General features: G+C 39.0%; 1 protein-coding gene across 3 annotated transcripts in view; it reads left to right on the top strand.

The window, feature by feature from the left end:
- The window catches only part of PDZRN4 (PDZ domain containing ring finger 4), a 419,179-nt gene that overhangs the window by 322,770 nt on the left and 69,722 nt on the right, over positions 1–26,687 (top strand). For all 3 annotated transcript variants that reach the window (XM_042246871.2, XM_012174489.4, XM_042246872.2), the window contains 2 exons: positions 18,721–18,977; positions 22,235–22,337. In XM_042246871.2, coding sequence (XP_042102805.1) covers positions 18,721–18,977; positions 22,235–22,337 — 360 coding nt within the window. The remainder of the gene's footprint in view (positions 1–18,720; positions 18,978–22,234; positions 22,338–26,687) is intronic.

The raw sequence follows: 26,687 nt of genomic DNA, 5'->3' as shown, positions 1-26,687 counted from the left end.
GCCCCAATGCCCTGTGAATCCTCAGAGAAAGCTGTCTCAATTTTTAGTTTTGTTCAATCAGCAGTGAAGAATTCTGTCATAACTGGGGCAGATAAAGTACTTGTGAATAATTCTGCCTTTCATTGTTTTCCTTTGTGCCTTCATAGATAATTTTAGTGGGACATTGGGAGAGCCTGTGTTAGGAGCTGCCAACTAGTTACAACTCTAAAAGAAAAAGACTATCTTGTGCAGTTTAAAAATTGTCTTTAGCACTTTTGTTCTCATTAGAAGTTGCATGTTATATTATAAACTGATTAGGCCCTGAAGACATTTTCATGTACTTAATAAGAGCCACTTTTGATCATATGTTAGTAATGGCTGCCTTCAGGAGACTGGCACGTTTTTACCTTTGTGCTTTATTCTCTTTGTCTGATTCCTAGACATTTATTAATGCCCAGTATAGACTGACTAAAAATATTTTCACTTGATATAATTTTAGTCACCTAACTTATATCTGTTTCATTCATACATATTCATAGGAAGACCACATTACCCTCAGAAAAATGAAATCTATGTTATGAATTGATTAGTGTATCAAGCAATTGTATCAGATGCATACAAAAATATGTGTTTTCCATGATATTAAAAGATGCTTTTTAAGTTAAAGATTTATTTACTCAACAACCCACAACTCCTACATGCTGTGATAAAAATCTTAAAAATATGAAACAATAATGGCAAACCAATAGTTAATTTTCACATATTAAAACATCTTTAAAAGATAGGAAAAAATGCATCATCTAAGATTAATTTTTATGTTATCTCCTTATTTGTGCAAAACAACTCTTGGAATTTATATCTTGCTTGAAGAAGAAAAGGAATCTTAGATCATATAAAAAGCATGTGACTACCTCCCATTAGAGAGTTTCTCGCCCCCAAATTAATGAAAGGGTCATAAGAACAAAAATATACTATGCTTGGCAGGGAATATTGAAGAGCAGCAATGAGTATGTGTGTTTGTGTGCAGATATGTGTGTGTGTGTGTGTCTTTGGTGCTTAGATTAAAAGATAGCATAAGGAAAGTGTGTTTTGTCTCTGTGATTTGAGTGTTTTACTGGGATGCAGGTGGTAGAAATTTCTGAATCTCACCCTGCCATTTGAAAGGAAATGAAGGGAAGATGCTGCTTAATGCTGAGTCTCACCATCCTAGCAGTCATATTAAAATGGAACTACTTCAAGTTCTTGCAAATATGAGATCCTCGTGGTACAAGAAAAATCAGACTTCATTTAGCATTCTACTAGTCACTCCTTTTGGATTATTCTTTACATCTTTGAAATGTCCAAGTCACTCTGGGATGGCTATTTGTAAGCTGCCACTGTGAGATGACATTTAAAACAAATGAAAGAGATATAGACAGCATCCTCTCTAAATAAACAAAATCAAGCTAGAAAGCTGCTGTGGAAATGCTTGTTTTCTGTCCCACTCTTCTGTGCATATGGCATTCTGGAAATTATAAATTCTGTTTTTATAGAACTACAATATTTATTACCAGAGGAAAATAGATTATTAATTATAGCCAAAGGCTGCTTTGATTAAATATACAATTAATTAGCTATGCTAAGCTCATCCATCCCAGAGCTCCTAATATTTTCAGCCTGATGATTCTTCTAGTACTTTTAATTAAAATTGTTTTAAAAAGCCACAAGTTAGTTGCATGTGCACTTAAATTGAAGTTATCTCTTCAGTGTTCCGCTGGTTTCCGTATGCCATGTAATTAATCTTTTGTGATTAAATGTACATAAAATCATCAGAGATGTAAGGTAATTTGTGCAGACATGGAACAATGGAGAGCTTTTTACTGGGCTTTGGCAGGATTGTTTTATCTGCTGAAAATTATTTTAAAATTGTACATATGTTAATTGTTTACAGGAACTAAAATTACAAAAATATGCCCCTCTCCCCGACTCTTCCAAACAAAGCAAAATAAAATCAACAGTATTAGTGTAGAAATATGTTTGTGGCAGGTTGAATTTAAGAATATAATGACTCCATCTGTGGTTACACTCACTTTGGTCTTCAGTCTCATTCATTTCCTGAAGGAGTCATAGGGCCAAGTAAAACACAGTTTTCAAAAAGCATCCCCAAGTAGTGTTGTCTAATTTAACATGCATGCCGACAGAGCATGCCGCAACCTTGAGTTAGCTGCAGTTTTGCATACAGTCCAGCTACTGTTTTGGAGAAGTTCTCTCTGCTTGCACCATTCGTTGTAATGTGTCCACCAAGGAGAAAACACAAGAAAACACAGGTGGTCTCTTCGCTGGGGACTTCATCCATCACACCCCTGTGGGCCACTGAACTGCTGTGAGGCAGTAACAAAACTGTGTCCCACATGAGCAAGGCCAGACTTTGAACTAGGCATCTCGTGGAAAAGTTCAATGACAGACTGACAGGTCCTGGAGTCACCTTCATGTCTGAGCTTTACTTGATTCACTTATAGAAAACAAAGAGGTGGAGGGTTCTTTTTACTAAAGTTTTAAATGACTTCAGGATTGTGTGAAAATAGTGCATATTCATGCTTATGTATACTTGTATAGATTTTCTTAGAACTGTGAAGATCTTTAAATATCATCTTGTCTAAACTATTCATTTTACAGAAACGTTTTTTTTTTTCACTTTTCAACTGAAATTTTCTTGTCCTAGGGACAGAAACTGAGACAATTATCCATATCCATGACTACCTACAGTTCAATTCAGTTTCGTTCAGTCGCTCAGTCATATCCGACTCTTTGCAACCCCATGGACTGCAGCACTCCAGGCCTCCCTGTCCATCAGCAACTCCCAGAGCTTGCTCAGACTCACGTCCATTGAGTCAGTGATGCCATCCAACCATCTCATCCTTGTCGTCCCCTTCTCCTCTTGCCTTTACTACTTACAGTTGATTACTTAATCGTAGTCTTATAAATTACTTACTAAAAGAAAATAGAAAAGTAAACCCACCAATCCTCTTGTTTAGTTTTTAGAGGTCTATACCTCTACTGATGTGTAATAATAGAAATTTTAAGAAAAATTTTGTTGTTTTTTTTCACTCAGTAACTATGTGATCTTGAGCAAATTGCTGAAAATCTTCAGGTTTAATTTCTTTATCTAGAGGATGAGTTTTATAATTCCTTCACCTCTAGGAGTAGATACTACTGAGTGGCGTATGTGGCACATAGTAAGCACTCAACCAGTTTTTATTACTGTTATTACCTTTATTTTCCATTTCAAGGTACAAGTAGAGACAACCAAGTTAAGAAATCACTGGGGAAAATTTCAGCTATTTTATATAAAATTATATCAGTTGCTATTTTAAATGCATTTACTTCATCTTTTGGCTTAGGCAGCTTTTATTAAATACAGACCAATATATTGCTTTTCACAGTTCATGAATTTGAGGAATTTGGAAGCATGGTGTTAAGAAGGTTATGGGCACAAATTCAGTTGGTTTTACTTGTGGGCATGAAAGCATGTGAATTTCCCTGTGGACTTGGCCTTTTTACTGTAGTTTCATATCATCGATTGAGTTCAACAAGTGTCAGAATGAATTCAAATGGCAGAATTGATTGTTGAAAATGATTTAAACCTTCCACTTCTCCAAGGGTGATGACTGTTTGTTCAGATTTTTGTCCTGTCCTTTCAAACTCATACGCAATAACTTTCATATTAGAAGCACTAGGTTAGAGATGTTGGTAGTGAAGAGACAGTTATATATCATACAAGTTCTACTTTCTTGTGTTAATCCCTATGTTCTGAAACTCCTATATCCAGTTGGGTGAAACATTTAAGTTTATAACTCACACAAAGCCAAAAATGACTCAGGTGGAGGACCCTAGAAGGTATAAGAGTATTTGTATATGTGCAAGTTTGTGTGAGTTTTATGAGTGTTTGTGTATGTGTGTGAGAGAGAGAGAAAGAGGGGGAGAGAAAGAGAGAAAGGGGGTATGTAGAGTGTTGAGACAGTTACCCATTTCCTAGGTGAGTACTAACCAGAGATGCAGTTTCAGAACATTGGAAGAAGTAGTTTTTGATTTCCAAAATAATCACTGAAAATATAAGTCTATAGGAGAAGGCCAACATCCACTTAGAATGCCTTTATACTTTATTTATTTATTTTTTTAATGCCTTGACTTTTATTTTTCTTTAATTTTTATTTTACTTTATTTTACTTTACAATACTGTATTGGTTTTGCCATACATTGACAGGAATCCACCATGGGCGTACATGCAATCCCAAACATGAACCCTCCTCCCACCTCCCTCCCCACAACATCCCTCTGGGTCATCCCCGTGCACCAGCCCCAAGCATGCTGTATCCTGCATCGGACATAGACTGGTGATTTGATTCTTACATGATAGTATACATGTTTCAATGCCATTCTCCCAAATCATCCCACCCTCTCCCTTTCCCTCTGAGTCCAAAAGTCCGCTATACACATCTGTGTCTTTTTTGCTATCTTGCATACAGGGTCATCATTGCCATCTTTCTAAATTCCATATATATGTGTTAGTATACTGTATTGGTGTTTTTCTTTCTGGCTTACTTCACTCTGTATAATCAGCTCCAGTTTTATCCATCATCAGAACTGATTCAAATGTATTCTTTTTAACGGCTGAGTAATACTCCATTGTATATATGTACCACAGCTTTCTTATTTTTAAAAATTAATTAAAATTACTTTACAATGTTCTGTTAGCTTCTACTGTACAGGAAAACAGTAGAATCAGCTATATGTATACACACATCTCCGTTTTACATTACTTTCCCGTTTAGGTCATGAGAGAACACTGAGTAGGGTACTTGAGCCGTACAGCAGGTTCTCATTGGTTATCTATTTTATACATAACATCACTACTTTTTATATGTCAATAAACCTTTATACTTAAAATCAAATTCTACAGCTTGTATTTCTGTACAAGGAGGATTTAATCAATTGGACTAGAAACTGTGGCTAGGCTGTTGTAGAAAATCTGCCAATCGGACACTCCTATTGAACTGTGAATGAATGAGAGTATCATAACACCATTGTACAGCCCTCTCCTACCGCCTCCATTTGGACCATCCTCGCTGTCCCCATCAGATACAGGCACTGATCATTCTCTCCAAGTATCTTCCTAAAAAAGATCTTAACAACCCAGATAATCACCATGGTGTGATCACTCACCTAGAGCCAGACATCCTGGAACATGAAGTCAAGTGGGCCTTAGGAAGCGTCACTATGAACACAGCTAGTGGAGGTGATGGAATTCCAGTTGAGCTATTGCAAATCCTAAAAGATGATGCTGTGAAAGTGCTGCACTCAATATCCCAGCTAATTTGGAAAACTCAGCGGTGACCACAGGACTGAAAAAGGCCAGTTTTCATTCCAATCCCAAAGAAAGGCAATGCCAAAGAATGCTCAAACTACTACACAATTGCATTAATCTCACATGCTAGTAAAGTAATACTAAAAATTCTCCAAGCCAGGCTTTAACACTTCATGAACCATGAACTTCCAGATGTTCAAGCTGGTTTTAGAAAAGGCAGAGGAGCCAGAAATCAAATTGCTAACATTTGTTCAATCATCGAAAAAGCAAGAGAGTTCCAGAAAAACATCTATTTCTGCTTTATTGACTATGCCAAAGCCTTTGACTGTGTAGATCACCACAAACTGTGGAAAATACTGAAAGAGATGGGAATAGCAGACCACCTGACCTGCCTCTTGAGAAATTTATATGCAGGTCAAGAAGCAACAGTTAGAACTGGACATGAAACAACAGACTGGTTCCAAATTGGGAAAGGAGTGCATCAAGGCTGTATATTGTCACCCTGCTAATTTAGCTTATATGCAGAGTACATCATGAGAAACACTGGGCTGGAGGAAAAACAAGCTGGAATCAAGATTGCCGGGAGAAATATCAATAACCTCAGATATGCAGATGACACCACCCTTATGGCAGAAAGTGAAAAGGAACAAAAGAGCCTCTTGATAAAAGTGAAAGAGGAGAGTGAAAAAGTTGGCTTAAAGCTCCACATTCAGAAAACTAAGATCATAGCATCCAGTCCCATCACTTCATGGCAAATAGATGGGGAAACAGTGGAAATAGTTACCGACTTTATTTTGGGGGGCTCCAAAATCACTGCAGATGGTGACTGCAGCCATGAAATTAAAAGACGCTTACTCCTTGGAAGAAGAGTTATGACCAACCTAGACAGCATATTAAAAAGCAAAGACATTACTTTGCCAACAAAGGTCCATCTAGTCAAGGCTATGGTTTTTCCAGTAGTCATGTATGGATGTGAGAGTTGGACTATAAAAAAAGTTGAGCACCAAAGAATTGATGCTTTTGAACTGTGGTGTTGGAGAAGACTCTTGAGAGTCGATCCAACCAGTCCTAAGTATTCATTGGAAGGACTGATGTTGAAGCTGAAATCCAATATTTGGACCTGATGCAAAGAACTGAGTCATTTGAAAGGACCCTGATGTTGGGAAAGATTGAAGGTGGGAGCAGAAGGTGATGACAGAGGATGAGATGATTGGATGGCATCACTGACTCGATGGACATGAGTTTGAGTAAACTCTGGGTGTTGGTGATGGACAGGGAGGCTTGGCGTGCTGCAGTACATGGGGTCGCAAAGAGTCAGACACGCCTGAGCGACTGAACTGAACTGATCTTCCTAAATGCCTTCCCTGCTTTAGTTACTTCTCACTGTAGACTTTGGAGTTATCTTCAAAACCTAAATGAGACCATGCTATATTTCAGATGCAAGGTGAACGAATACCTTGCCACGGCCCATTGCAAACATGGGAAACTTGTGAAAGCCTCCTTTCCAGACTCTTTTTTCTGTACTTACCCTAATCCCTCTGAACTCTGTTACACCAGATTTCCTACTGGTTCCCAGAAATCTTGCTCCTTTATTCCTTTGCCCTTGGGTTCTCTTCCTTACTCCCATCTTTGCTGCTAATGAAACTCTACATCTTTAAGACTGCCTCAAATGTCAAGTCCTGGAGTCAAATTACAATAGTGCCAGATATGGTTGGCCCTTGATACTTTCATAGAACTATACTAGCACCTTTATTTCATTCAGCTCTTTACAAGTTTGCTTACAATTACAGATGTAGCTGTTGTTTTTCCCTAGCAGATTGTGAGAGCAGGTGCTTTTCCTTATGCCTTCTGATCCTCGGCTTCCACAGCTTTCAAATGGGGATAAAATTCTTACCTCACATGATTGTTCTTGGATGTGACTGAGCTAACAGAGGCCAAGGGCTTGGCTCAGCTTCTGGCTTATTGTGAAGAATGCTCATTCGGTGCTAACCGGTATTGTCATTGTTGCTGCCAGGACTGTAAGCACAGGTATTTTCTTGTAACCCCAGAGAATCACCTGGTCTCTGTCACTCAAGAGTTCCCCAGGAAGGAAGGGAAGGAATCAAGGAAGCATGAATCAACGTCATAGTATGTCAGCTGCCTTAGCTGTATTATTTACGTGATCCTGTCCATAGCTCTGTGAGTGGTGTTACTATCTCCTATTCCAGATGAATTAACTGAGGCTCAGAGAATTTAGATAACTTAAAGTCCCACAACTGATATTGAGAACTCTGTATAGACCCCAGTCCTTGTTCTTTTTGCTAAAACACTGAATGGTGGGCGGGGCTCTGCTGCTGCTGCTGCTGCTGCTAAGTCGCTTCAGTCATATCTGACTCTGTGTGACCCCATAGATGGCAGCCCATAAGACTCCCCCGTCCCTGGGATGGCAGCCCACCAGGCTCCCCCGTCCCTGGGATTCTCCAGGCAAGAACACTGGAGTGGGTTGCCATTTCCTTCTCCAATGCATGAAAGTGAAAAGTGAAAGTGAAGTCGCTCAGTCGTGTCCGACTCCTAGCGACCTCATGGACTGCAGCACACCTGGCTCCTCCGTCCATGGGATTTTCCAGGCGAGGCTCTAGAGCAGAGCAATTAATGCCCTTTTCTTTGCCACTCAAATCCATTTTAATGGTAGATTTAAGTAAAAGGAATAATATGGATAACTGGGCTACAAAATAGAGCTGGGCAATGAAAGGCACGCAGTTTGCCCATAATCATAGGTCACTTTAGAGACAAACCCAGTCACATTTGTTTTAGCATGGTGGTGGTGGTTTGGTCACTCAGTTGTGTCTTGTGACCCCGTGGGCTGTAGCCTGCCCGTCTCCTCTGTCCATGGGATTCTCCAGGCAAGAATACTGGAGTGGGTTGCCATTTCCTTCTCCAGGTTGTTTTAACATGCATCCTGATAAATACATAAAAATTTATTTAACATATTTATTGTCAAGTATGTGCCAAACACGTTTGGGGCCCTTAAACAGCAGTACTAGACAAAACACACAGCTTCTTGTCATCCAGTGTTTGTTGCGCAGAACCATTTAAATAGCTAATCGTGTTTTGATATGCTTGTAGATAGGGGACAGTGGACTTCTGGTGAAGATGTACTCAGCATCTCTGATGTTGTCATCAGTGTCCTATTACAAATAAGTCACTATCTTGTCCCTCATTAGTAACTATGTATAACACTAGTATTCCTTTGATTTAACAGAAAGTTATTTTTAACACTTCTATGACACTATGCTAGTGTGGCTGAGACCCAAAATTATGTTCTTAATATCCATATATGTTCTCATCATGAAAATGGTACCAAGAGATCCTGTCCAAGGGCTGAGAGCACATTTCCGCTTGTTCAGTGAGTATGAAAAATGTATAGTTCTGTCTGAATCCTTAGTTGCTTATGCTGTTTATAGTAATTTTTAAAGAAAATATGGGTCATTTAATTACAATGACGTTTGTTCCCAATGAAACAGTTTGAGTTCATTTTAACAGCATTTGCCCTATGTATGCCTTATGTCTTTACACCCTTAGGCCTGCTGCAGGAAATTTTATGTCTCCATCAGAATTTCTCTGAGTTTAACATATTTGGATCTGATGTGTCAAAACTCAATGGATAGGTTTATTAATAATCAACTACATCAGCTTAGTATTATCTTAGGAAGTAAAAGGTCAATAAGTAGTTGTTATCCTACCATTTCATCAGTGGACTCTTCTCCAAAGACTTCAAGTCATTATTCACTGCTTATAGAGTCACTTGAGATATAAAAAGTCTTTTATAGTAATGAAAGAACTCCTACAATTAGCCAGAAGGCAGTCATCTATCTTTTTAAATAGCTCAGCTTGGAGGAGAACAGGATTTCAGGTGATACTCAGTAGATGAATTGTTATGACAATGATAAAGTTGGTGATAGCAATCTGTGTTTTTTGCTGTAGGGGTGTGTGTGTGTGTGTGTGTGTGTGTGTGTGTGTGTGTGTGTGTGATATGTGCACAAGAAAAAAGACATTCAGTTCAGACCAAGAATCTGTTCCTCTTAAAGATATGCAAATACAGAAACACTCTGTAGAGACCTTATAATTCATCAATTGCTTATAATTATTTGCTAACTCTAAATGATTATAGCAAAAATACATTTGTAGCTAATAACAAATATAGCAGTATCTTGAGACATTTTATTTTGACATAATTTCAGACTCATCAAAAAGTTAAAAGAATAGTATAAGGAATTCTCAAACACCATACATATAGAATTTTATTTAACATTTTAAATAAACATTTAACATATTTAACATTAACATTTTACACGTGCTTTAGATTGATTCTCTGTCTCTCCTCTCTTCCCCACCCCATCTCTCGAGTGCTCTCACTCTCCCCCTCATCAAGTCATAAAGATTAATATCACCAATAGTGAGCCAAGGTGGTAAGTTTTAGCTTTTCTTTAATTAATTTATTTTTATTGAAGATAATTGCATCAGAGAATTTTGCTGTTTTCTGTCAAACCTCAACATGAATCAGCCATAAATATACATATATCCCCTCCCTTTTGGAACTTCCTCCCATCTTCCTCCCCATCCCACCCCTTTAACCATTATTTTGTTATTGCTTTTTTTAAATCAGAGGAGTTCCATGCCTAGTTATATTAATAAGTAGGAAACAGAGAGCACACTCAAAGAGTTTCATTGAAGAAAGGAACACTTACAGAGGTATGAGCAGAGTTAAGGGAATGAACACAAGGAGTAGCAATAGAAAGAGAAATCCTTACTACTCACAGACCTAAAAGAGGTAAGGTAAGCCAGGGTGTGAACCAACCCTGACCAGAGCTGGCATCCTGAAAGCCAGCTCTGGTCAAGAAGGGAGGGCCTGGATAAAACAGAACATTAGCTCTCTTACCACTGGCCAAGGCAAGCAAAAGACATAAAGCAAGGGAGCCTAGTGACATGGAATACAGTTGGCAGCATCCCAGCATATACAGAGCTGGGTGGAAAAGAGTACACTATGGATCTCAGGGACAAACCAAGAAACACCAGCTCATGTGCCAAAGAGGAGGAGTTTCCATTTCTTTCATTAAGGGGAGAGAAGATAAATTTATTTATAATGAGGAAAATAAAATTATGTTGCATACATTTTATTTCCCTCAGTAAGAATCAAAACTATCATAACCTGTTCCTTTAATAATTGGAATCATTCACATATATAACCACTCTTCAAATTTGCTAAATCCCAGCCAAATGGAAAATCCAGGAAGAAAAGTGTGGCAATGAAAAGAAAAAAAAAAACAGAAAATACCAAAGAAGGAATACAAAAATTAAGACAGAGAAAAGGTAATAAGGGGAAAGGCAATTATTAAAAATGCATCCCCAAGATTTCCTATAACCAAAACTATAAACTAGTTCAAGAAGAGCTCTGAAAAATCCATAAATAATGGGTCTATAATGTTTTTTAAAATTTGTTTCTGGTTGTGCCGGGTCTTCACTGCTGCGTGAGTGCTTTCTCAAGTTGCAGCAAGCAGGTGCTATTCTTCCTTGCTGTACATGAGCTTCTCATTGCGGTGACTTCTCTTGTTGAGGCGCACAGACTCCAGGCACAAAGGCTTCGGTAGTTGCTGTTCACCATCTCTAGAGTGTCAACTCAGTAGTTGTGGCTCAGGGGCTTTGGTTGCTGCATAGCATGTGGAATATTCCCAGACCAGGGATCGAATCCATGTCCCCTGCATTAGCAGGTGGATTCCCATCCAGTGCACCACTAGGGAAGTCCTGGGTCTACAACATCTTAATAAGAAAAGTTGGAGATGAGTCTTGCTTGCATTTGGGAACACTTTCATCAAGATGTACTGTGAAAGGAGCTGGGAAACAGCATCCTGTAGTAGCGACCTCAGTGTCACAATCAGTTAACTAAATATTGGCTTTTAAAATATCTCCTTGGGTTAATAGGAGTCTGCAATTCATAATGTTACATGTAGAAGCATTTTGAATAAATGCAGTTCTTTATGTTGTAAATGTGTGTCACACAGGGTTGATAGGGCAAATTCTGCACTGTTGCAAGTTATAGGTTAGACCACAGTCTCTATTGATTACCTGGTAGCTCAGTCACTAAAGAATTCACCTGCAATGCAGGAAACCTGGGTTTGACCGCTGGGTTGGGAAGATCCCCTGGAGGAGGGCATGGCAACCCACTCCAATATTCCTGCCTGGAGAATCCCCAAGGACAGAAGCCTGCTGGACTGCAGTCCATGGGGTGGCAAAAAGTCGGACACGACTGAGTGATAAAGCATAGCACAGAAAGCACAACACAGTCTCTATTGGGAAAACATACAAGTCAGGGGTCAGCAGCACACGGGGACCTGGAACTCTTGCACATATAGTGGGTCTGTATTCCAGTGGAGAGACCCCACCCTGCTGTTGCTCTCTTAGGGTCACGTTGTCAGGAGGGAAACACAGGAGATTTAGGCTGTCTGAGTTAGAAGTCAGTTATCTCCATTTTCTGGGAAAGCCAGCTACCCAGCACTGGGGAGCCTTTGGAGCTCAAAGGAAGCTGCAAGACCTCACACACCAGGAAAATGAAGCTACCACCCTGCAGTCCAGGCAAGACAGAAGGAGCCCCAGGATCACTTCTGAATAAGTCTGCTCATTAGAACCTGTGTGATAATTACCATATTCTCTTCCCAAAATCTGACAACAGCACTGTCAAAAGAACACTGAACTACACAGACTTTTGATTTGGTGCAACATAACATTTTTTACGTTCTCACTTTCTAAAATATGATTATCACAGGCCTACCAATGTTTTGTTCATTGACAATATTTTTCAAACGTTTCAAAATTAAGTTTAGTCAATCTCACAAGATTTTCTTCATAACATGTTGCACAATTCCTTTTCTGTGAGTTCTTTTTGCTATAAATATTTCTTATGCTATGCTGTCCTTAATTTACATAACAGATGTCCTTCTAGAATCAAACATACCAAGTTTAGAAAAAGGCGATATGCTTAAATTCTTTAAAACTGACTTACAGATTGTATATGCCAAGTGTTTTAATGAATATAGAGTTTGGATTATTTTAAATTCCTTTCATACTAAACATTTTAGCAGCAATTTAAATATTGCTTTTTTCTTACATAAAACATTATTAGGCTCTGTTTTTATAACACCCCCATAATTATCAGAGAATTTGATCAGCAATCACATAGGGATTCTAATCAAAATTTATTTCATAGTTATTCGTGAGGGTGAGAGTTCTTGTAAACTGTCATGCCCAACCAGAGTTACAACACTCAGATCTGAGGCTCTAAAGTAAAAATAGTGACTGTAGTTGATAACACTGTATTATATAATTGAAATTTGCTAAGCAAATAGAACGTAAATGTTCTCACCTAAAAGAAAACGTAATTAATTAATTGAAGTGATAAATGTGTTAATTAGCTATTTGGAATCCTTTCACAACACATACATATATTAAATCACTACCATGTACATGTTAAATATCTTATTATGTTGTTATTTGTATCTCCATAATGCTGAAAATAAATGAGTGAATGCATGAAAAAAATAAATTAAATTTTATAAACATTAAAAAACAGTATTTAAGTGTTTTATGCTTGCTTGTTCTCCACTTGAAATTGTACATAATCTTTGGTATTCTGTACCTCTTCTACTGAGTGTTCTTATATGTATAATCTCATGAAAGGCAGAGATACTTAAAAGCCCTTGTTTCTGTAAGAGGCCCAGAGGTTTGGAAACCCTCATCGTCCCAAACAGCTGACCTTGGAAATGAAATCACACCAGGGTGATTTGGTCACTCATACCCTTATTTGCTCTTTGGAAAAAAGAAAAGCCTGTTTGTTTTCTGACACTCAAGAAAATTGTGCATGTGGCTGGATTTGGAGGAATAATCAAAGCAGAAGAGCTCACATACAAGCTGAGGCCACCAGTCACTCTGGGGAGGTTGTTGACAAGTAGCTCAGATTTTGCAGTTTATCCAAAAGAGTAGATTGATTTTTAGTTAAACAGAAGCTTCACCAAATGATAGCTGATTTGGTTTACATATGAAAAGCTATATTTTTTACTTAACATTCACAAGTTGCTTATGGATTAATTAGCCCATCTGCCACAACAAATGGATTCTCACTTCTTTTGCATTGCTTGCTGAAAAGTGACTTCCCTGTATCAATAAAATGGAAAATAATTTTTAGAAGTAAGATATTTATTTTTTCATATCTGTAAAAATGTATATATTTTCAACATATCAACTAAATTGATAAAGTAAGTGCAGGAAAGAGGAAGACCTTCTCTGGAAAGGGTTTCCCATGGTTAGGATTTCTTTTAGTCACTAAACATCTAGTAGAACCGTTCCAAGTTTGGCATGTTTAAGGCTCCTCTTTACACTTGCTTCCAATCCCAAATCTATTTTTCTTCTTGAGGATAACCACATCTCTGTTTCTCCAAGAACTTCTATCATTAGCATCTTCCTTTCCTCTTTTATGCTATTACCAATTCTGATAATCTTCTTTATCAGTATTGTGCCTGGTCTCTCATTTATCTCAAATCAGGTGACTTAATCACCATTTCAGAGCCCAGTTGCTCCACTCTAGGCTGTGAGCTTCTTATCAGAGAGCAATTACATGAGTCTTTTCAGTTTTACTCTAGTTGCTAGGTAGCTTTAGAAACAAATCAGTTTTGTCCACAGTTATCAAAAATCCAAATGTTATAGTAATAGAGAGAATTACCTCATATACTTCTCATGTTTATTAGGATGCTTTAACCTCTCACTCACTTCGTTAACAACCACTTTAGAAAAAGGTCTCTTTCTCTACACCATGCTTAAATCAAATCCTCAGCCTTCTGCATGTACTCTTCAAACCTACACCCTGTAATACATGGGTATATCTTAATTTTCAAATTACATTTCCTCCCATCAATTTCGCTCCCATCACTCTTCACCCAGTTTTTCCTCCTGAAAATCAACTTCTACCACTTTGCTTCCTTCCATTGATTAGGCACCTAGAACTGCTTGGATCAGCACTCTTAACTACCTATGTTAACTGGAATGCCATTAATAGCTGACTTTTCCTTCTCCAATTTCATTTCACATATATTGTCCATACAAAACCAAGATTGAGGTAGAGAGAGAGGAAGAAGGAAGGAATAGTGAAGGCAGGGAAGGAAAGAATATGATGGAAAAGAAATAAAAGCATAACGATATGGCACTATGAAATACCAAATATCTTGTTGGTTTAGGATCTAACTACCTGGAAAATACAGTTTTGCTATGAATTTGTTAATTTACTTCAAAATTTTCTATAGGATTACAATTTCAGGTATTATTTCAAAATTATTCTTCTCCCTAGTTGTAACTAATGATAACTGAGTAAAGGAACTGCCAGAAAATACCAATGAAACTCTTCTTTTTTCTATTGTGAAAGGCATAACTTACAGTGACCTTTTGGTAGGCTAACAGTATGTTGATGAACTTCAAGTGAAGTGAAAAAAAGAGTGTTTCATATCATCAGTGCTTACATTTTCTAAGGGATCACATGGGGCAGTATACTGAGCCTTCAAAGGTCATAGACTTCTTTACTTTGAGAAATATTAAACAGCTTATGAAAATAGGGGTCAGCTGCATGATAACTAGAAGAAAAGAGCATTCCCAATAGGGAAGTAAGATATTTGAGATTATATTGACTGTCCTTTTTTAAGATTGCATTCAATTGTCCATAAAGCAAAAAATTAATTCTGCATATAAATGCCATGGTTGTAAATGAATGAATGTACAGGTCTTAGAATCAATAGCTATTGATCTTGCTGTATGAATGCTAATATTATCTGCATATACTAAGTATTATGATAAGAACTAGTAATTTCACAGGCTAAAATACTCTCCAGTAATTTTTTGTTTCTGCAAATTTTTTTATAGTTTTCTGAACTTTGCAAAAATGATCTTACTTCACTTATAGGAGCATGAGATAAATAATCTTTATCATTAAGGAACTTACTTTTTAAAAATTATTCTTTCTTTGAAGATCATTAAAACAAGTAAGAAACAAAGGAGTCTCAAGACTAGGTTGTAGGCAGGGTCCTGAGCCACCTTGGGGAAGAAATAGAATAATGGCATTTCTTCACTATTTAATAACATACAATTTATGCATTAGCAGGATTTCATGTGGGCGTCCCCTGGAGAAGGAAAGGGCAACCCACTCCAGTATTCTTGCCTAGAGAATCCTGTGGACAGAGAAGCCTGGTGAGCTGCTGTCTATGGGGTCACACAGAGTCTGACACGACTGAAGCAACTTAGCATGCATGCATGCATTGGAGAAGGAAATGGCAACCCACTCCAGTGTTCTTGCCTGGAGAATCCCAGGGACAGGGGAGCCTGGTGGGCTGCCGTCTATGCGGTTGCACAGAGTCAGACACGACTGAAGCAACTTAGCAGTAGCAGCAGCAGCAGTGGGCTTCCCAGGTGGTGCTAGTGGCAAGGAACCTACTGTTAATGCAGAAGACATAGGGATGAGGGTTCAATCCCTGGGTTAGGAAGATCCTCTGGAGGAGGGCATGGCAACCCACACCAGTATTCTTGCCTGGAGAATCCCATGGACAGAGGAACCCAGCAGGCTATGGTCCATAGAGTCGCAAAGAGTTGGACAATACTGAAATGACTTAGCACACACACACACAGGATTTCATATATGACTGGAAGAAACCATGGCCACAAATTATTTTCCATTTACCTTCAGATAATGTTTAAAGTTCCTTCAAAAGAACACTTTCATTCTGCCATTGTTAGGAGTTACTCTAGATACAATGCTTATAGGAAAAGATAGCATTATTGACATTGTTCCAGTAGGTTTTAAATAGCTGGTAATAGATTATGACCAAGCGTTCTTTTCAGAGAGGTAAAAGTATGAAATCTTGCACAAATGAATATTCGCTCAGTTGAAGGGACACCATGAAGCAGGAAATGTGTGGATAAAAGGGAAATTCTTCCATATCACATAGATTATGACAGAAGAGTCTATCTACCACTGGATCATCTTCCATAATTCTGGACTTAGTAAACACTGACCGTAAGAAGAGACAGAGGATGACGCTCTTCAACACAAGAAGCCAAATTTCAGTTTGTACTTTTCCACCCTGGAACTTCTCTTACCATTTGCTGACTACAGGTCTTCAGGAGTAGTGTCCACTCCAGAGTGCCTGTCATCTGAAAGTGCTAAAAGTTAGTAGGTGTACTGTGTTCACATTGCCCCATATGCCCAAAGCCATCAAGCCATTCCAAAGTTATATCAGTGAAAACTCAGCGGTAATGTTCTAGTTCATGGAGAAAATTAATGACTATGCACATTGGTAGGTAAACACCCAAATCTCCAACTGAAGTTTCTTACTAGTTATTCTAGAACTGCACTGGGTCCTATGGTGCTGGTGAGGAAACTTAATTGCTCAATTTCTGAAGGCACATTAACTCTTTCAGGGTCAGTTGAGTAAATTAGCTCAACTAATTAGTAAATTAGTAAATTAGCTCATCCAGGTCATTAAGCCTATCTCTACATGACATGACAATTTCCACCTGGCACTGTATCATTTACCCCAAAATGTCCCACATTTGCTCTGAGCATGCAAATGTTTGTCCCTCTCTACTTAGAGGGACAAAGTGTGCTCATTTGAATGTCAGCAATCTCTCGCTGGCTGCAACTCAGTGATTCCCTTTGTGTCTTTTGAAGGCTTCCAGGGATCTCTAAAGATTTGCTGGTGCACCAATGGCACCCCACTCCAGTACTCTTGCCTGGAAACTCCCATGGGTGGAGGAGCCTTGAAGGCTGCAGTCCATGGGGGTTGCTAACAGTCAGACACGACTGAGCGACTTCACTTTCACTTTTCACTTTCACGCATTGGAGAAGGAAATGGCAACCCACTCCAGTGTTCTTGCCTGGAGAATCCCAGGGACGGGGGAGCCTGGTGGGCTGCCGTCCATGGGGTCACACAGAGTCGGACACAACTGAAGCAACTTGGCAGCAGCAGCAGCAATTAGAGCCTCACCAGCAGATGGGTGGTTTAGTTGTCCAGAAATGGTATAATTTCAGGGTTTTTGAGCACAGTACTGTACTCCCAAGTATCTCTTCCTATTTGCAAAAGCCAACATTATTGGTTCATTTGGGGTGGGAGTTTTGACTTTCTTTTAGGATACAATAGGTGTTTATGAAAACACAACTTCCACTAAGAGGCTGTGTTACTAGAACCCATGTTAGGGGAATAAATTGATGACAGTTTGAGAGCAGTCTGCCTCTCAAGAGGGTAATCAGAAAAGCCTGTGGGTGTTTTGGGTGCCACAAAGGTGGGGAAACATCATTGGCCCTTAAAAAAGCAGGCATGAGAGAGTGTCACTAAAAGAAAAATTTTTATCCCCCAAATGCCAATGGTTGGCCCAACTGAGAAGCAGTGATGGAAGGAAAGGGCAAACATCCCCTCTTCCTCTGTTATGTCCAGGCTACATTGGAGAGTCATAAACGGTATAGGTGAATACAGGTGAGGAGACAAAGGGACATGGCATACTTTCTCAGAGGTGTTTCAGAGCAGTGTTCCTTTCTTATGCACGTAAATCAGCTGGTATCTTGTTAAAATGCAAGTTCTCATTTAGCAGGTCTGGGGTATGGCCAGGGATTCTGCATTTCTAATCTCTTATGCTGCTGGTCCACAAACCGTACTGTGAATGGCAAGGACTTAGGATAAACATGCACATGAGCAATAACATGGTCTTGGATAAAAATGATGAAAATTAAATAAATCTGACAGAAATTACATTGCAAGTCAGTAAGATTAATTAAGGGCTTCCCTGGTGACTCAGTGGCAAAGAATCCACCTGCCAGTGCGATAGACGTGGGTTCAATCCCTGGGTCGGATGATCCCGGAGAAGGAAATGGCAACCCACTCCACTATTCTTGCTTGGGAAATCCCATGGACAGAAGAGCCTGGCAGGCTACAGTCCATGGGATCGCAAGAGTCAGACATGGCTTAGAGACCAAACAACCACAAGACTAATTAAATATTGAAAATAGATCATTAAAAAAGATATACTTACCATTTCTACCTAGCTGAAGATTTTAATCATTTTCTGAGGCTTATTTGTTGTTTAAGGTTTGAAATATTTACTAATAATTCTGATAGTGTGCTTTGTAAAGATATAAGAAATAACTGTTTTCCTAGTTTCCATCACTTTCTCCTGTTGGTGAATAGTTCAATAAATGTCAATGTCTGATTAAATATTCCTTCACAAAATTCATAGCAGAGCTTGTTTAAACCTCCCCTGCCCACCTTTTATTAATCTGTCATGACAGTCTCTCTGTTCTTTCCTCTGAGATGAGCAATGCCCTTTTATCTTTGCAGGTCAATGGGAAAGATCTCTCAAAGGCTACCCATGAAGAGGCAGTGGAAGCTTTTCGAAACGCCAAGGAGCCTATCGTGGTCCAGGTGCTAAGGCGAACACCTCTCAGTAAACCAGCCTATGGGACAACCCCAGAAGTGCGACTCATGAATGCCAGCACTCAGACGGACATCACCTTTGAACATATAATGGCCCTGGCCAAACTTAGGCCACCCACCCCTCCAGTGCCCGACATCTGTCCATTTCTGCTCTCAGACAGGTATTTTTCTGTCATTTTTACTAGAGACTTATTTGTTGTCATTTGTCACTGAAAGTAGATGTTGGAAAGAATCAGGCACCGTAGCAAGTTGACAGTTACAGAGACAAGCTCTCAGTTCTGTTGGGAAAATATCTGTGACTGTGTCTCCATACAATTAGTTCTCAGTTGTCCTGGTCCTCCCTTTCCTGACCCACATGATTGTTTCAGCTCAGGAATCCTACTTGCTGAGATTCAGTGAGAAAGTCTGGCCCTGATTAGTTCATCTTCATATTTTCAGTCATCACAAACCTTGCACAGCTCACAAGCACTGGTCAGGGAAATAGATTTTCTCACTCAAGTTGCCAAAAACCTTATTAAGACAGACCTAGAAGCAGCATGTTGGCACTCTGTTCTCCTTTGTGGGTTGCCTCGCTCTCCTTCTCTCTTTTGTTTTTCTCTTCTTTGGAGAAGCTAGGAAATTCACTTTATTAAGGTGCAGTTCTCTGTAGGAAGCAATTACCTGATATATTGAGATGTAAACCAAAGGTCCTGGCTGTCTGAGAGGAAGTAAATAGAGCTACAAAATAAAGAACTATTAAACAAATATATCTTCTTAGTTTTTACCTGAGTTACAGGCTGTTACAGCTATTTTACTCAAATAATCCTACCTGTGCAGTTTTGGAAGTCTATTTGGCCCCACACATTTTGTTCTGTGAGTTTTTAAGCAAATATTCAAAAGTGATTGAGAGCTTGTTATATAAGAGCAGAACTCTCTGTTGCCTGCATTTTCATTGCCTGCTGCAATCCATGTTCCATTTAGTAAAATGTAGACCTGGTCATGACACCTGCCTGCCCTGGAGTGTCTTCTATTGAGTCCATCTCAGTGACTCACATGTGCGCATTAAAGTCACTTGGGAACTTTGAAAAGCAGAATAAATGCAGTGCCCGGCTCAGTCCCACCTCAGGCCAAAATATAGGCGTTCAAACTTTTCAGAAATCTCCCTAAGCAATTTTAATGTGCACCATGTGCCCCACTCCTTGAAACCTTACATTTCTAGGTGGGCAGGGCCTCTGTCTGTCTGACCTATGATTCTAGTCATGCATCCCTTACTTATTAAATAGCCCCTTGTATCGGGCACTAGAACGCGGTACTGGGCAGAAAACTGGTAACAAAAACAAAGCCACTACCTCCTGGAGCTTATCTTCTAGAAGGGAAATGAAAAACACACAAACAAAAGAACAAATAATATTTATTTGTGCAGCCTGATGCAGAGTAGCCATCCAACAAATACTTTCTTGAATAAATGATGGTTAACATTTATTAGCTAACTTAACATGTTTTAGATAATATTCCTCACAAAACTCTTCTGAGTGAGCACATTACATTATTACCATGCCCATGTCACAGATGAGGAAAAAAATGTTAAGGAATTTGTCAAGGTCACACAAAAGGAAGTGATAGGGTCAGGCTTCTGAACCTAAGGCATTTGACCCCTTGGTATGTGCTCTCAGAGCTTCTCTATTTTCTCCTTATAATTATCACACTGTATTAAAATCCCCACTTTGCTGCTCTACCCAATTAATAGGAAAAAAATTGATTTTGTGCCCAACCAATTTCCAGCAATTGGCATAGGGCCTGGCATCTTGTAGATACTCAGTAAATGCTTACTCAAGTATCAGGAAGGTGTCCTTCAAGCAGACCTCATTCTTTAATAATTCAAGGACCAGGAAAACACATCAGCTGCTCCAAACAGCAGGTTATGATGTTTAAGCAGGAGGAATGGGCTTCTCAAAACCAGTCCAGGTTTAAGCTCTTAGACCAGCAAGCAAGATGCTGCCTGCACTGCTTTTGCTATTTGGGCCCAAATTAGAGAACAGTAAGAAGAGGCTGGTAGAGTAGTTACACTGATCCTGTGAGGTACCAGGATGGATCTTCCAGGCTTTTAGCTATTAATAGGTAAGGGGACTAGTCTATACTACTAAGTTCATATTTGTCATAATGTTCAAAATGGGCTTCGAGGCCTTTCCTGAAGCCAACTTGGTTAATTTCACATAGGCTTTTTTCACTGACTTAGGAATTCTCATAGAGAACCTCATGCCCTTTGCTGCTAAACTGTGCTTAGCTTTCACACTGGGCTTCCCAGGTGGTGCCAGTGGTAAAGAAGACACCTGCCAATGCAGGAGACGCAAAAGTTGTGGGCTCTATCCCTGGGTCGGGAAGATCCCTTGGATGAGGAAGTGACACCTCATTCCAGTATTCTTGCCTAGAAAATTCCATGGGCAGAGGAGCCTGGTGGGCGACAGTCCAAATGGTTATAAAAAGTGAGACACAACCAAGCAACTGAGCACACACACACACACACACACACACAGCTTCATATCGTATCATGTATACATCATGGCATATAGTAATTTGAGAGCACTTCTATGAATTATTTAAAACATTTTCCCAAAGTTAATGGATACATAAAAGTCATACACAGTGTCCTGGAACCCCTTCATTTCCTTTTCTTTATCAGTTCTCTCCGTCCCCGGATGTTTTCTAAAAGGATTATGGAACTCTACGGTTTATAGGAGTTTCCAGTGAGTTATTACCGTGAACATTCTTTAACATTTGTGTATGTGGGTTACGAGGGAGAATGAGGAAGGAAGTCTCAAGAAATGGAGGCAATGTGAGTACAATTTACAGACTGAAAAATACAATTCCCACTTCACTCCCACACCTGTGGATTCTGCATCCAAGGATTCAACCAACTTCAGATTTGCTTTTTTGATCTATGGTTAATTGAATAAAAATACAGAACCCATACATTCAGAAGACTGACTGTATGAGCTTTTAAAATCAGATTTCAGAAACAGTTTGAGGCTGTAATTATGATATTGGTAGTCCTTTGTTACAAAATACCACCTTTGGGTAGACTGCAGTCTCAAAAGCCACACACCATGTATGTATCAAGTCCACTGGATGGAATGGAAGGCAGGCAGAGTATCAATATGGCACCATTGCCAGGGTAGAGTGCACATCTGCCCTTCACAAAAGGAAGCTCTGACAATGAGCCATTATCTTGGTATTCTCTCAGAAAGTCAAATTGATGGATTTCATATAAAGGGAGAAAGAAAAGCAATTGTTCTTTCTGAGCTGTAGTTCATTTAAAGGCTAGATCACTATAGGTCTTATTGGTGAGCAGAGAAAACTAAAGTGAAATTCTAATGCCATTTTTGAATCTTGAGAACAACCCTTTTGATCCATCTCTATCATATTGCTACATTCCCCACAGCTGCCATTCTCTCCATCCAATGGAGCATGAATTTTATGAGGACAATGAGTATCTTTCCAGCTTGCCTGCTGATGCAGACAGAACAGAGGACTTTGAATACGAGGTAAGATAATTTTCACACCACTTCACACTTCTCCATGAAGTTATGGTTGAGGGATTTTGCATAACAAAGAAAAAATTAATTTATTATTATGAGAAATATTTTATCTACTATATATCTAAGCTAAGAGCTTTTAAATATTTGTTTTAGCTATTTGGTATCTAGTATTTTAAGTGTATTGGAAAACATTTTGATAAGACAAACCTGAAAATAATTTGCTCACATTTTTGTTGCTTTGTGTAAATAGTATTATGGAAGCTACATTTTTTTCTTCTTTTTGTAATATAAGAGAATTTCAAGTAGAGTTTGGAAAGGAAATTACATTTAAAACCAAGACTGTGTTTACTATTTTTATTCATTCTATAGTACTTTTATTTTAATTGATAAACTAAATTTTATATTATTTATATTCCCTTTCACAAACTCAATATTCTTTTTATTTTAGACTCAAGTAGTTTAAAGAATATTTTCCCTGACTTTCTAGAAAGAGAGATGGCCTCATGTCCTCTGCTGTTAAACCATGTTTAACCTTCACATAGTACACGTTAGAGTGTGTGTACTGTGAAATGAAATAATTTCGAAAACCTGTCTATTAATTACTTAAACGTTTTCACAAAAGTTAAAGGATTCATCCTAATATTTCCTCTGTTTCTGCGGTCTATAAATCTTTGAAAGGTTTCAGACTACTCTGACATTTGGAAATAAAGTAGATTGAGGACATAAAGAAGCTTTGGTAAACAGGCAAAGAAGTCATGATTATCTGCCCTTTTAATGCTTTAGATGATGTCATACAAGTTCAGCAAAGTTCTCTTCCATTTTACAACCAGGAAATCCTGAAATCTCTTCCCTTAGGAGGATCTGAAATTAAATAAGGCCAATTCAGTGAAGCTCACCTAAAGCAAATAGACATTTATTTGAAATCTCCCCCCAAAAGTCATTGCTGGGGATTACAGAAATCATTATTTATTTTCAGCCAGAATTTGGAAGTGTGTGCAATGATACCCAACATCTGAGTAAATGGTTTTGTCATTTTTGTTCATGTTAATTACTTATCCCCTCCTCTCCATTAATTTGATTGAAAAGTTTTATAAATCCTCTTAAGTACTGATACACTGAAATATCCATTGTTTTGCCTATTCATGCAAAATAAATTACAAAGTTGAGTCACTTATCCAAATAATTCAAGATTAAACGATGTCTTTCTTTCAGTTAATTAATTGCTTTGGGTTTGGGGAATGGAGTTATCTAGATCACTTCAACTTTTTATTTAGTTTGTGCCATAAAGCTTTATTAAAATACATCTGTGTGCTAGGGAAGGATATGGGAGAGAGACTTGCTTAGGCTAAGCAGAGTCACAGTAAAAATTATTTTCAATAATTAGCATGTCATTGACTATTACAATACAGTCAGATTCTCTAGTGCTTACTCTAGCTGAACCACATCCTCTTTTCCAACCAATGTCAACCCCTAATAGCGGCCAGCATCAGTGTGATGACAGTGGTGAGTGCTCAGACCGGTCTTCTGTAGCCTGTAATCTGAACTAATCACAGAATCCTAGTCATTACTTGGCTGTCAGCTGTGATTCTCTTGCCGAAGGCACCTTTCTGAGTTATTGAAATAAAGAATGTTCCTGTGAAATGTAAATAAGGAATAAGGTACTGTGACAGGCTTCAGTCACGAGGAAGGGTACATTTGAGAATATCTGCATGGCTAATGGGGGAATGGAGGCACTGGGGAAGACCCAAGGATAATGGACCAACTTTAGAAGAGAGTGATTCTACTCAGTACACCTCGGTCTGTTACACTAACGTGGCAGAGTTTCACATACCACCTCTCTTGATTACATCAGATGGGACTGTGAGACCTAGTGAGCGCACTGCTATCACCAGAGCTGATTGTGCTCACCACATGAAGTGGGGGGAGATTTAGAAATGCTGTCTTTACATGCTATTACACTTAGAAGCAGACTGGTCAAGTGTTTCTGTGACTAGCTCAGATGATCCCAGCTTCTCCAGGAACTCTGTTATAACCCAGAAGTTGAGGGGATGATGCTTCAAGAAGGACCAGTTTTATACCACTCGGAGAGTATTATAGGAACCTGAGGTCTAATGCCCAAACAGAGCACTTCATCTCAGAAAGAGATACTCATTCCTCTTCAGCTTAAAAATGAAAACACGTTAATAGGCAATTGGGAAAGTAGAGATATGACTCCTTTTCATCTGCTTTCATTCAGTTGTACCATAAATATTTATTGAGCAGTTAAAAAAGATGCCAGGTTTTTATCTAGGTTTTTATTTAGGATTGATAAAGCCTTTACTCCAGTGGAGCTTAACCTTTAGGGGACACAGATGGGCAGAAAACAAGTGAAAATGCATTATATCAGATGGTGATTAAGTCCTCGTGGAGAACAAGCAGTGTGGGTAACAGAGGAAGGAAATACATGGTGTTGGGATGAGGTATTGCTCTCTTATACAGGTGGTCAGGGAGGGCTGCTCTCTTAAGAGACCCGAAGAGAACTAGCCAGGTGGATTCAGAGAGAGCAGCCTTCCAGATAGAGAAAAGCACAAGCATGGATACAAAGGGCCGAAAGGAGGACCACTCCTGGATGTGCCCAGGTACAGCAGAGGCCAGTGTGCTCTGGGGCCCGGGCAAGGGGAACAGACAGGCAGCAGTAGGAGGCAAACTCGGAATGAGTAGGGGCCTATCTTGAGGGACCTTTGGCTTTTAGGATGAGATGCAAAGTTGCTGAAGGAGAGCCTGGCTGGGTTCTGCAGTCCTCATATGATCCCTCTGCTGCTGGAATGAGCTTGAAGGTGGGCACGTAGTCTCCAGCCTAGCAGTGGGAGGAAAAAGAGGGCATGGGACCTGGCTGATGACAGAGGTGGGGTAAGATATGGTCTGGAAGGGCAGCATTCACCCTGCCCTGAGGCTCCGCCTGTGTGTCCGTGCTTCCATATCTCGTCTTGTAGCTTTAATTGTCTGTGCTCTGGGGGGCTTTCTGCTTCTGACTTTCTAAAAGCAAAATATCATAGGCCAGAGTGAAACACAGCTTCTGGCATCCACTGAAACTACCATAATAAATCTACTCTTAAAAGACAAAGTGTACAGAACTGCATTTCTGAACTTGCTGAAAGCAAACTATGCAACTATTAATATTTAGGCACCTTTTTAAAAGGTTTACTTACTATCAACTCAGTGAACCAAAGCTGATCTATCTTGTGAATACATACTTAGGGGCTTTTCGTGTGGGAATTTTTGACCTAATAGACTAAACCAGACCTGAATATCTTGTAAATACATATTTAGGGACTCTTTAACACGCAGATTACTGTATAGAAAGATGGTAACTGCTCCCCTCAGAGCCATGATAGACAGCAAGCTCTTCTCTGGAGATACTGTAGTCAATGCTGTGCTGACTCTGTATGGTAGGGACCTCTATGAAATTTTAATGACACCCATATCTCACCATGACCTATCACCACTTTGCTCAGGAAAATTATTTGACTGGGTTTTACATTTCCCCTCAGTGCTTCAGAAAAGTCTCAGCAGACCAGTCTGTATTAAAAGACTCACAGCTTGAAGTTTGATCTTTTTTCAAAAACAATAGCACTGTTTTCTAATTAAAAATGATAAAGGATTTTAATTTTAACTTTGAAGGAAAAAATAAAAACATAAAAATTTACACAATGCAGCCCTCATAAGAGTTAGGGTGCTGACTTCCATTGAAATAACACTGAGGATTAAGCACTCTTTTTCTGTATTTTCAACTTTGTTCATTTTTTTCTTTCATAGAGCCAGCTAAAGGTTGAAATAAATCATAAATAGCCTTTAGCAAGTCACAGGCAGATCTCACATCCAGCCTCTACCAGAAATAATTTAAAGGGAAAGGCTTTGAGAAATATAGAGCTCTTTTGTCCAACTCTTAATAGAGATATGTTTGCTATTGCAGGAGGGCAGAGAAGATGTTGAATTTTCTGCAGCATTTGCAATCAACTCTCAAAATTCAATGTTGAGAGAGGAAAGTCAGAAAATTAATAAGTGCAACATTTTGATAGTATAAAATATCATGTTAGACACAATAAGCAAGTAATTTTAGCAACATTTCTAAGCCTGGTGATTTTCATCACTTAGAAATGCTACTTGAAGTTGTTGTTATTCCTCGGCCTAAAATCAAGCTGAAGAAACATCCAGCAGCCTAAATAGTCATAGAGTTGCCCTTGTGTGTACATTGCCATCACTGTGAAAGGGTATTTAGAAATTTGCTTGGACAGGTGGTAAAGAGAGAAAGACAAGTACATGTCAGAGTGCTATATAATGTTAACTGAAAATCCAACTTGGGCTATAAACAAGAAA

This window comes from Ovis aries, chromosome 3 (genome assembly GCF_016772045.2).
Source record: "Ovis aries strain OAR_USU_Benz2616 breed Rambouillet chromosome 3, ARS-UI_Ramb_v3.0, whole genome shotgun sequence".
NCBI lineage: Eukaryota > Metazoa > Chordata > Mammalia > Artiodactyla > Bovidae > Ovis > Ovis aries.
Note: the sequence above shows the minus strand (reverse complement) of the source record. Positions and strands in the feature narration are given on the sequence as shown.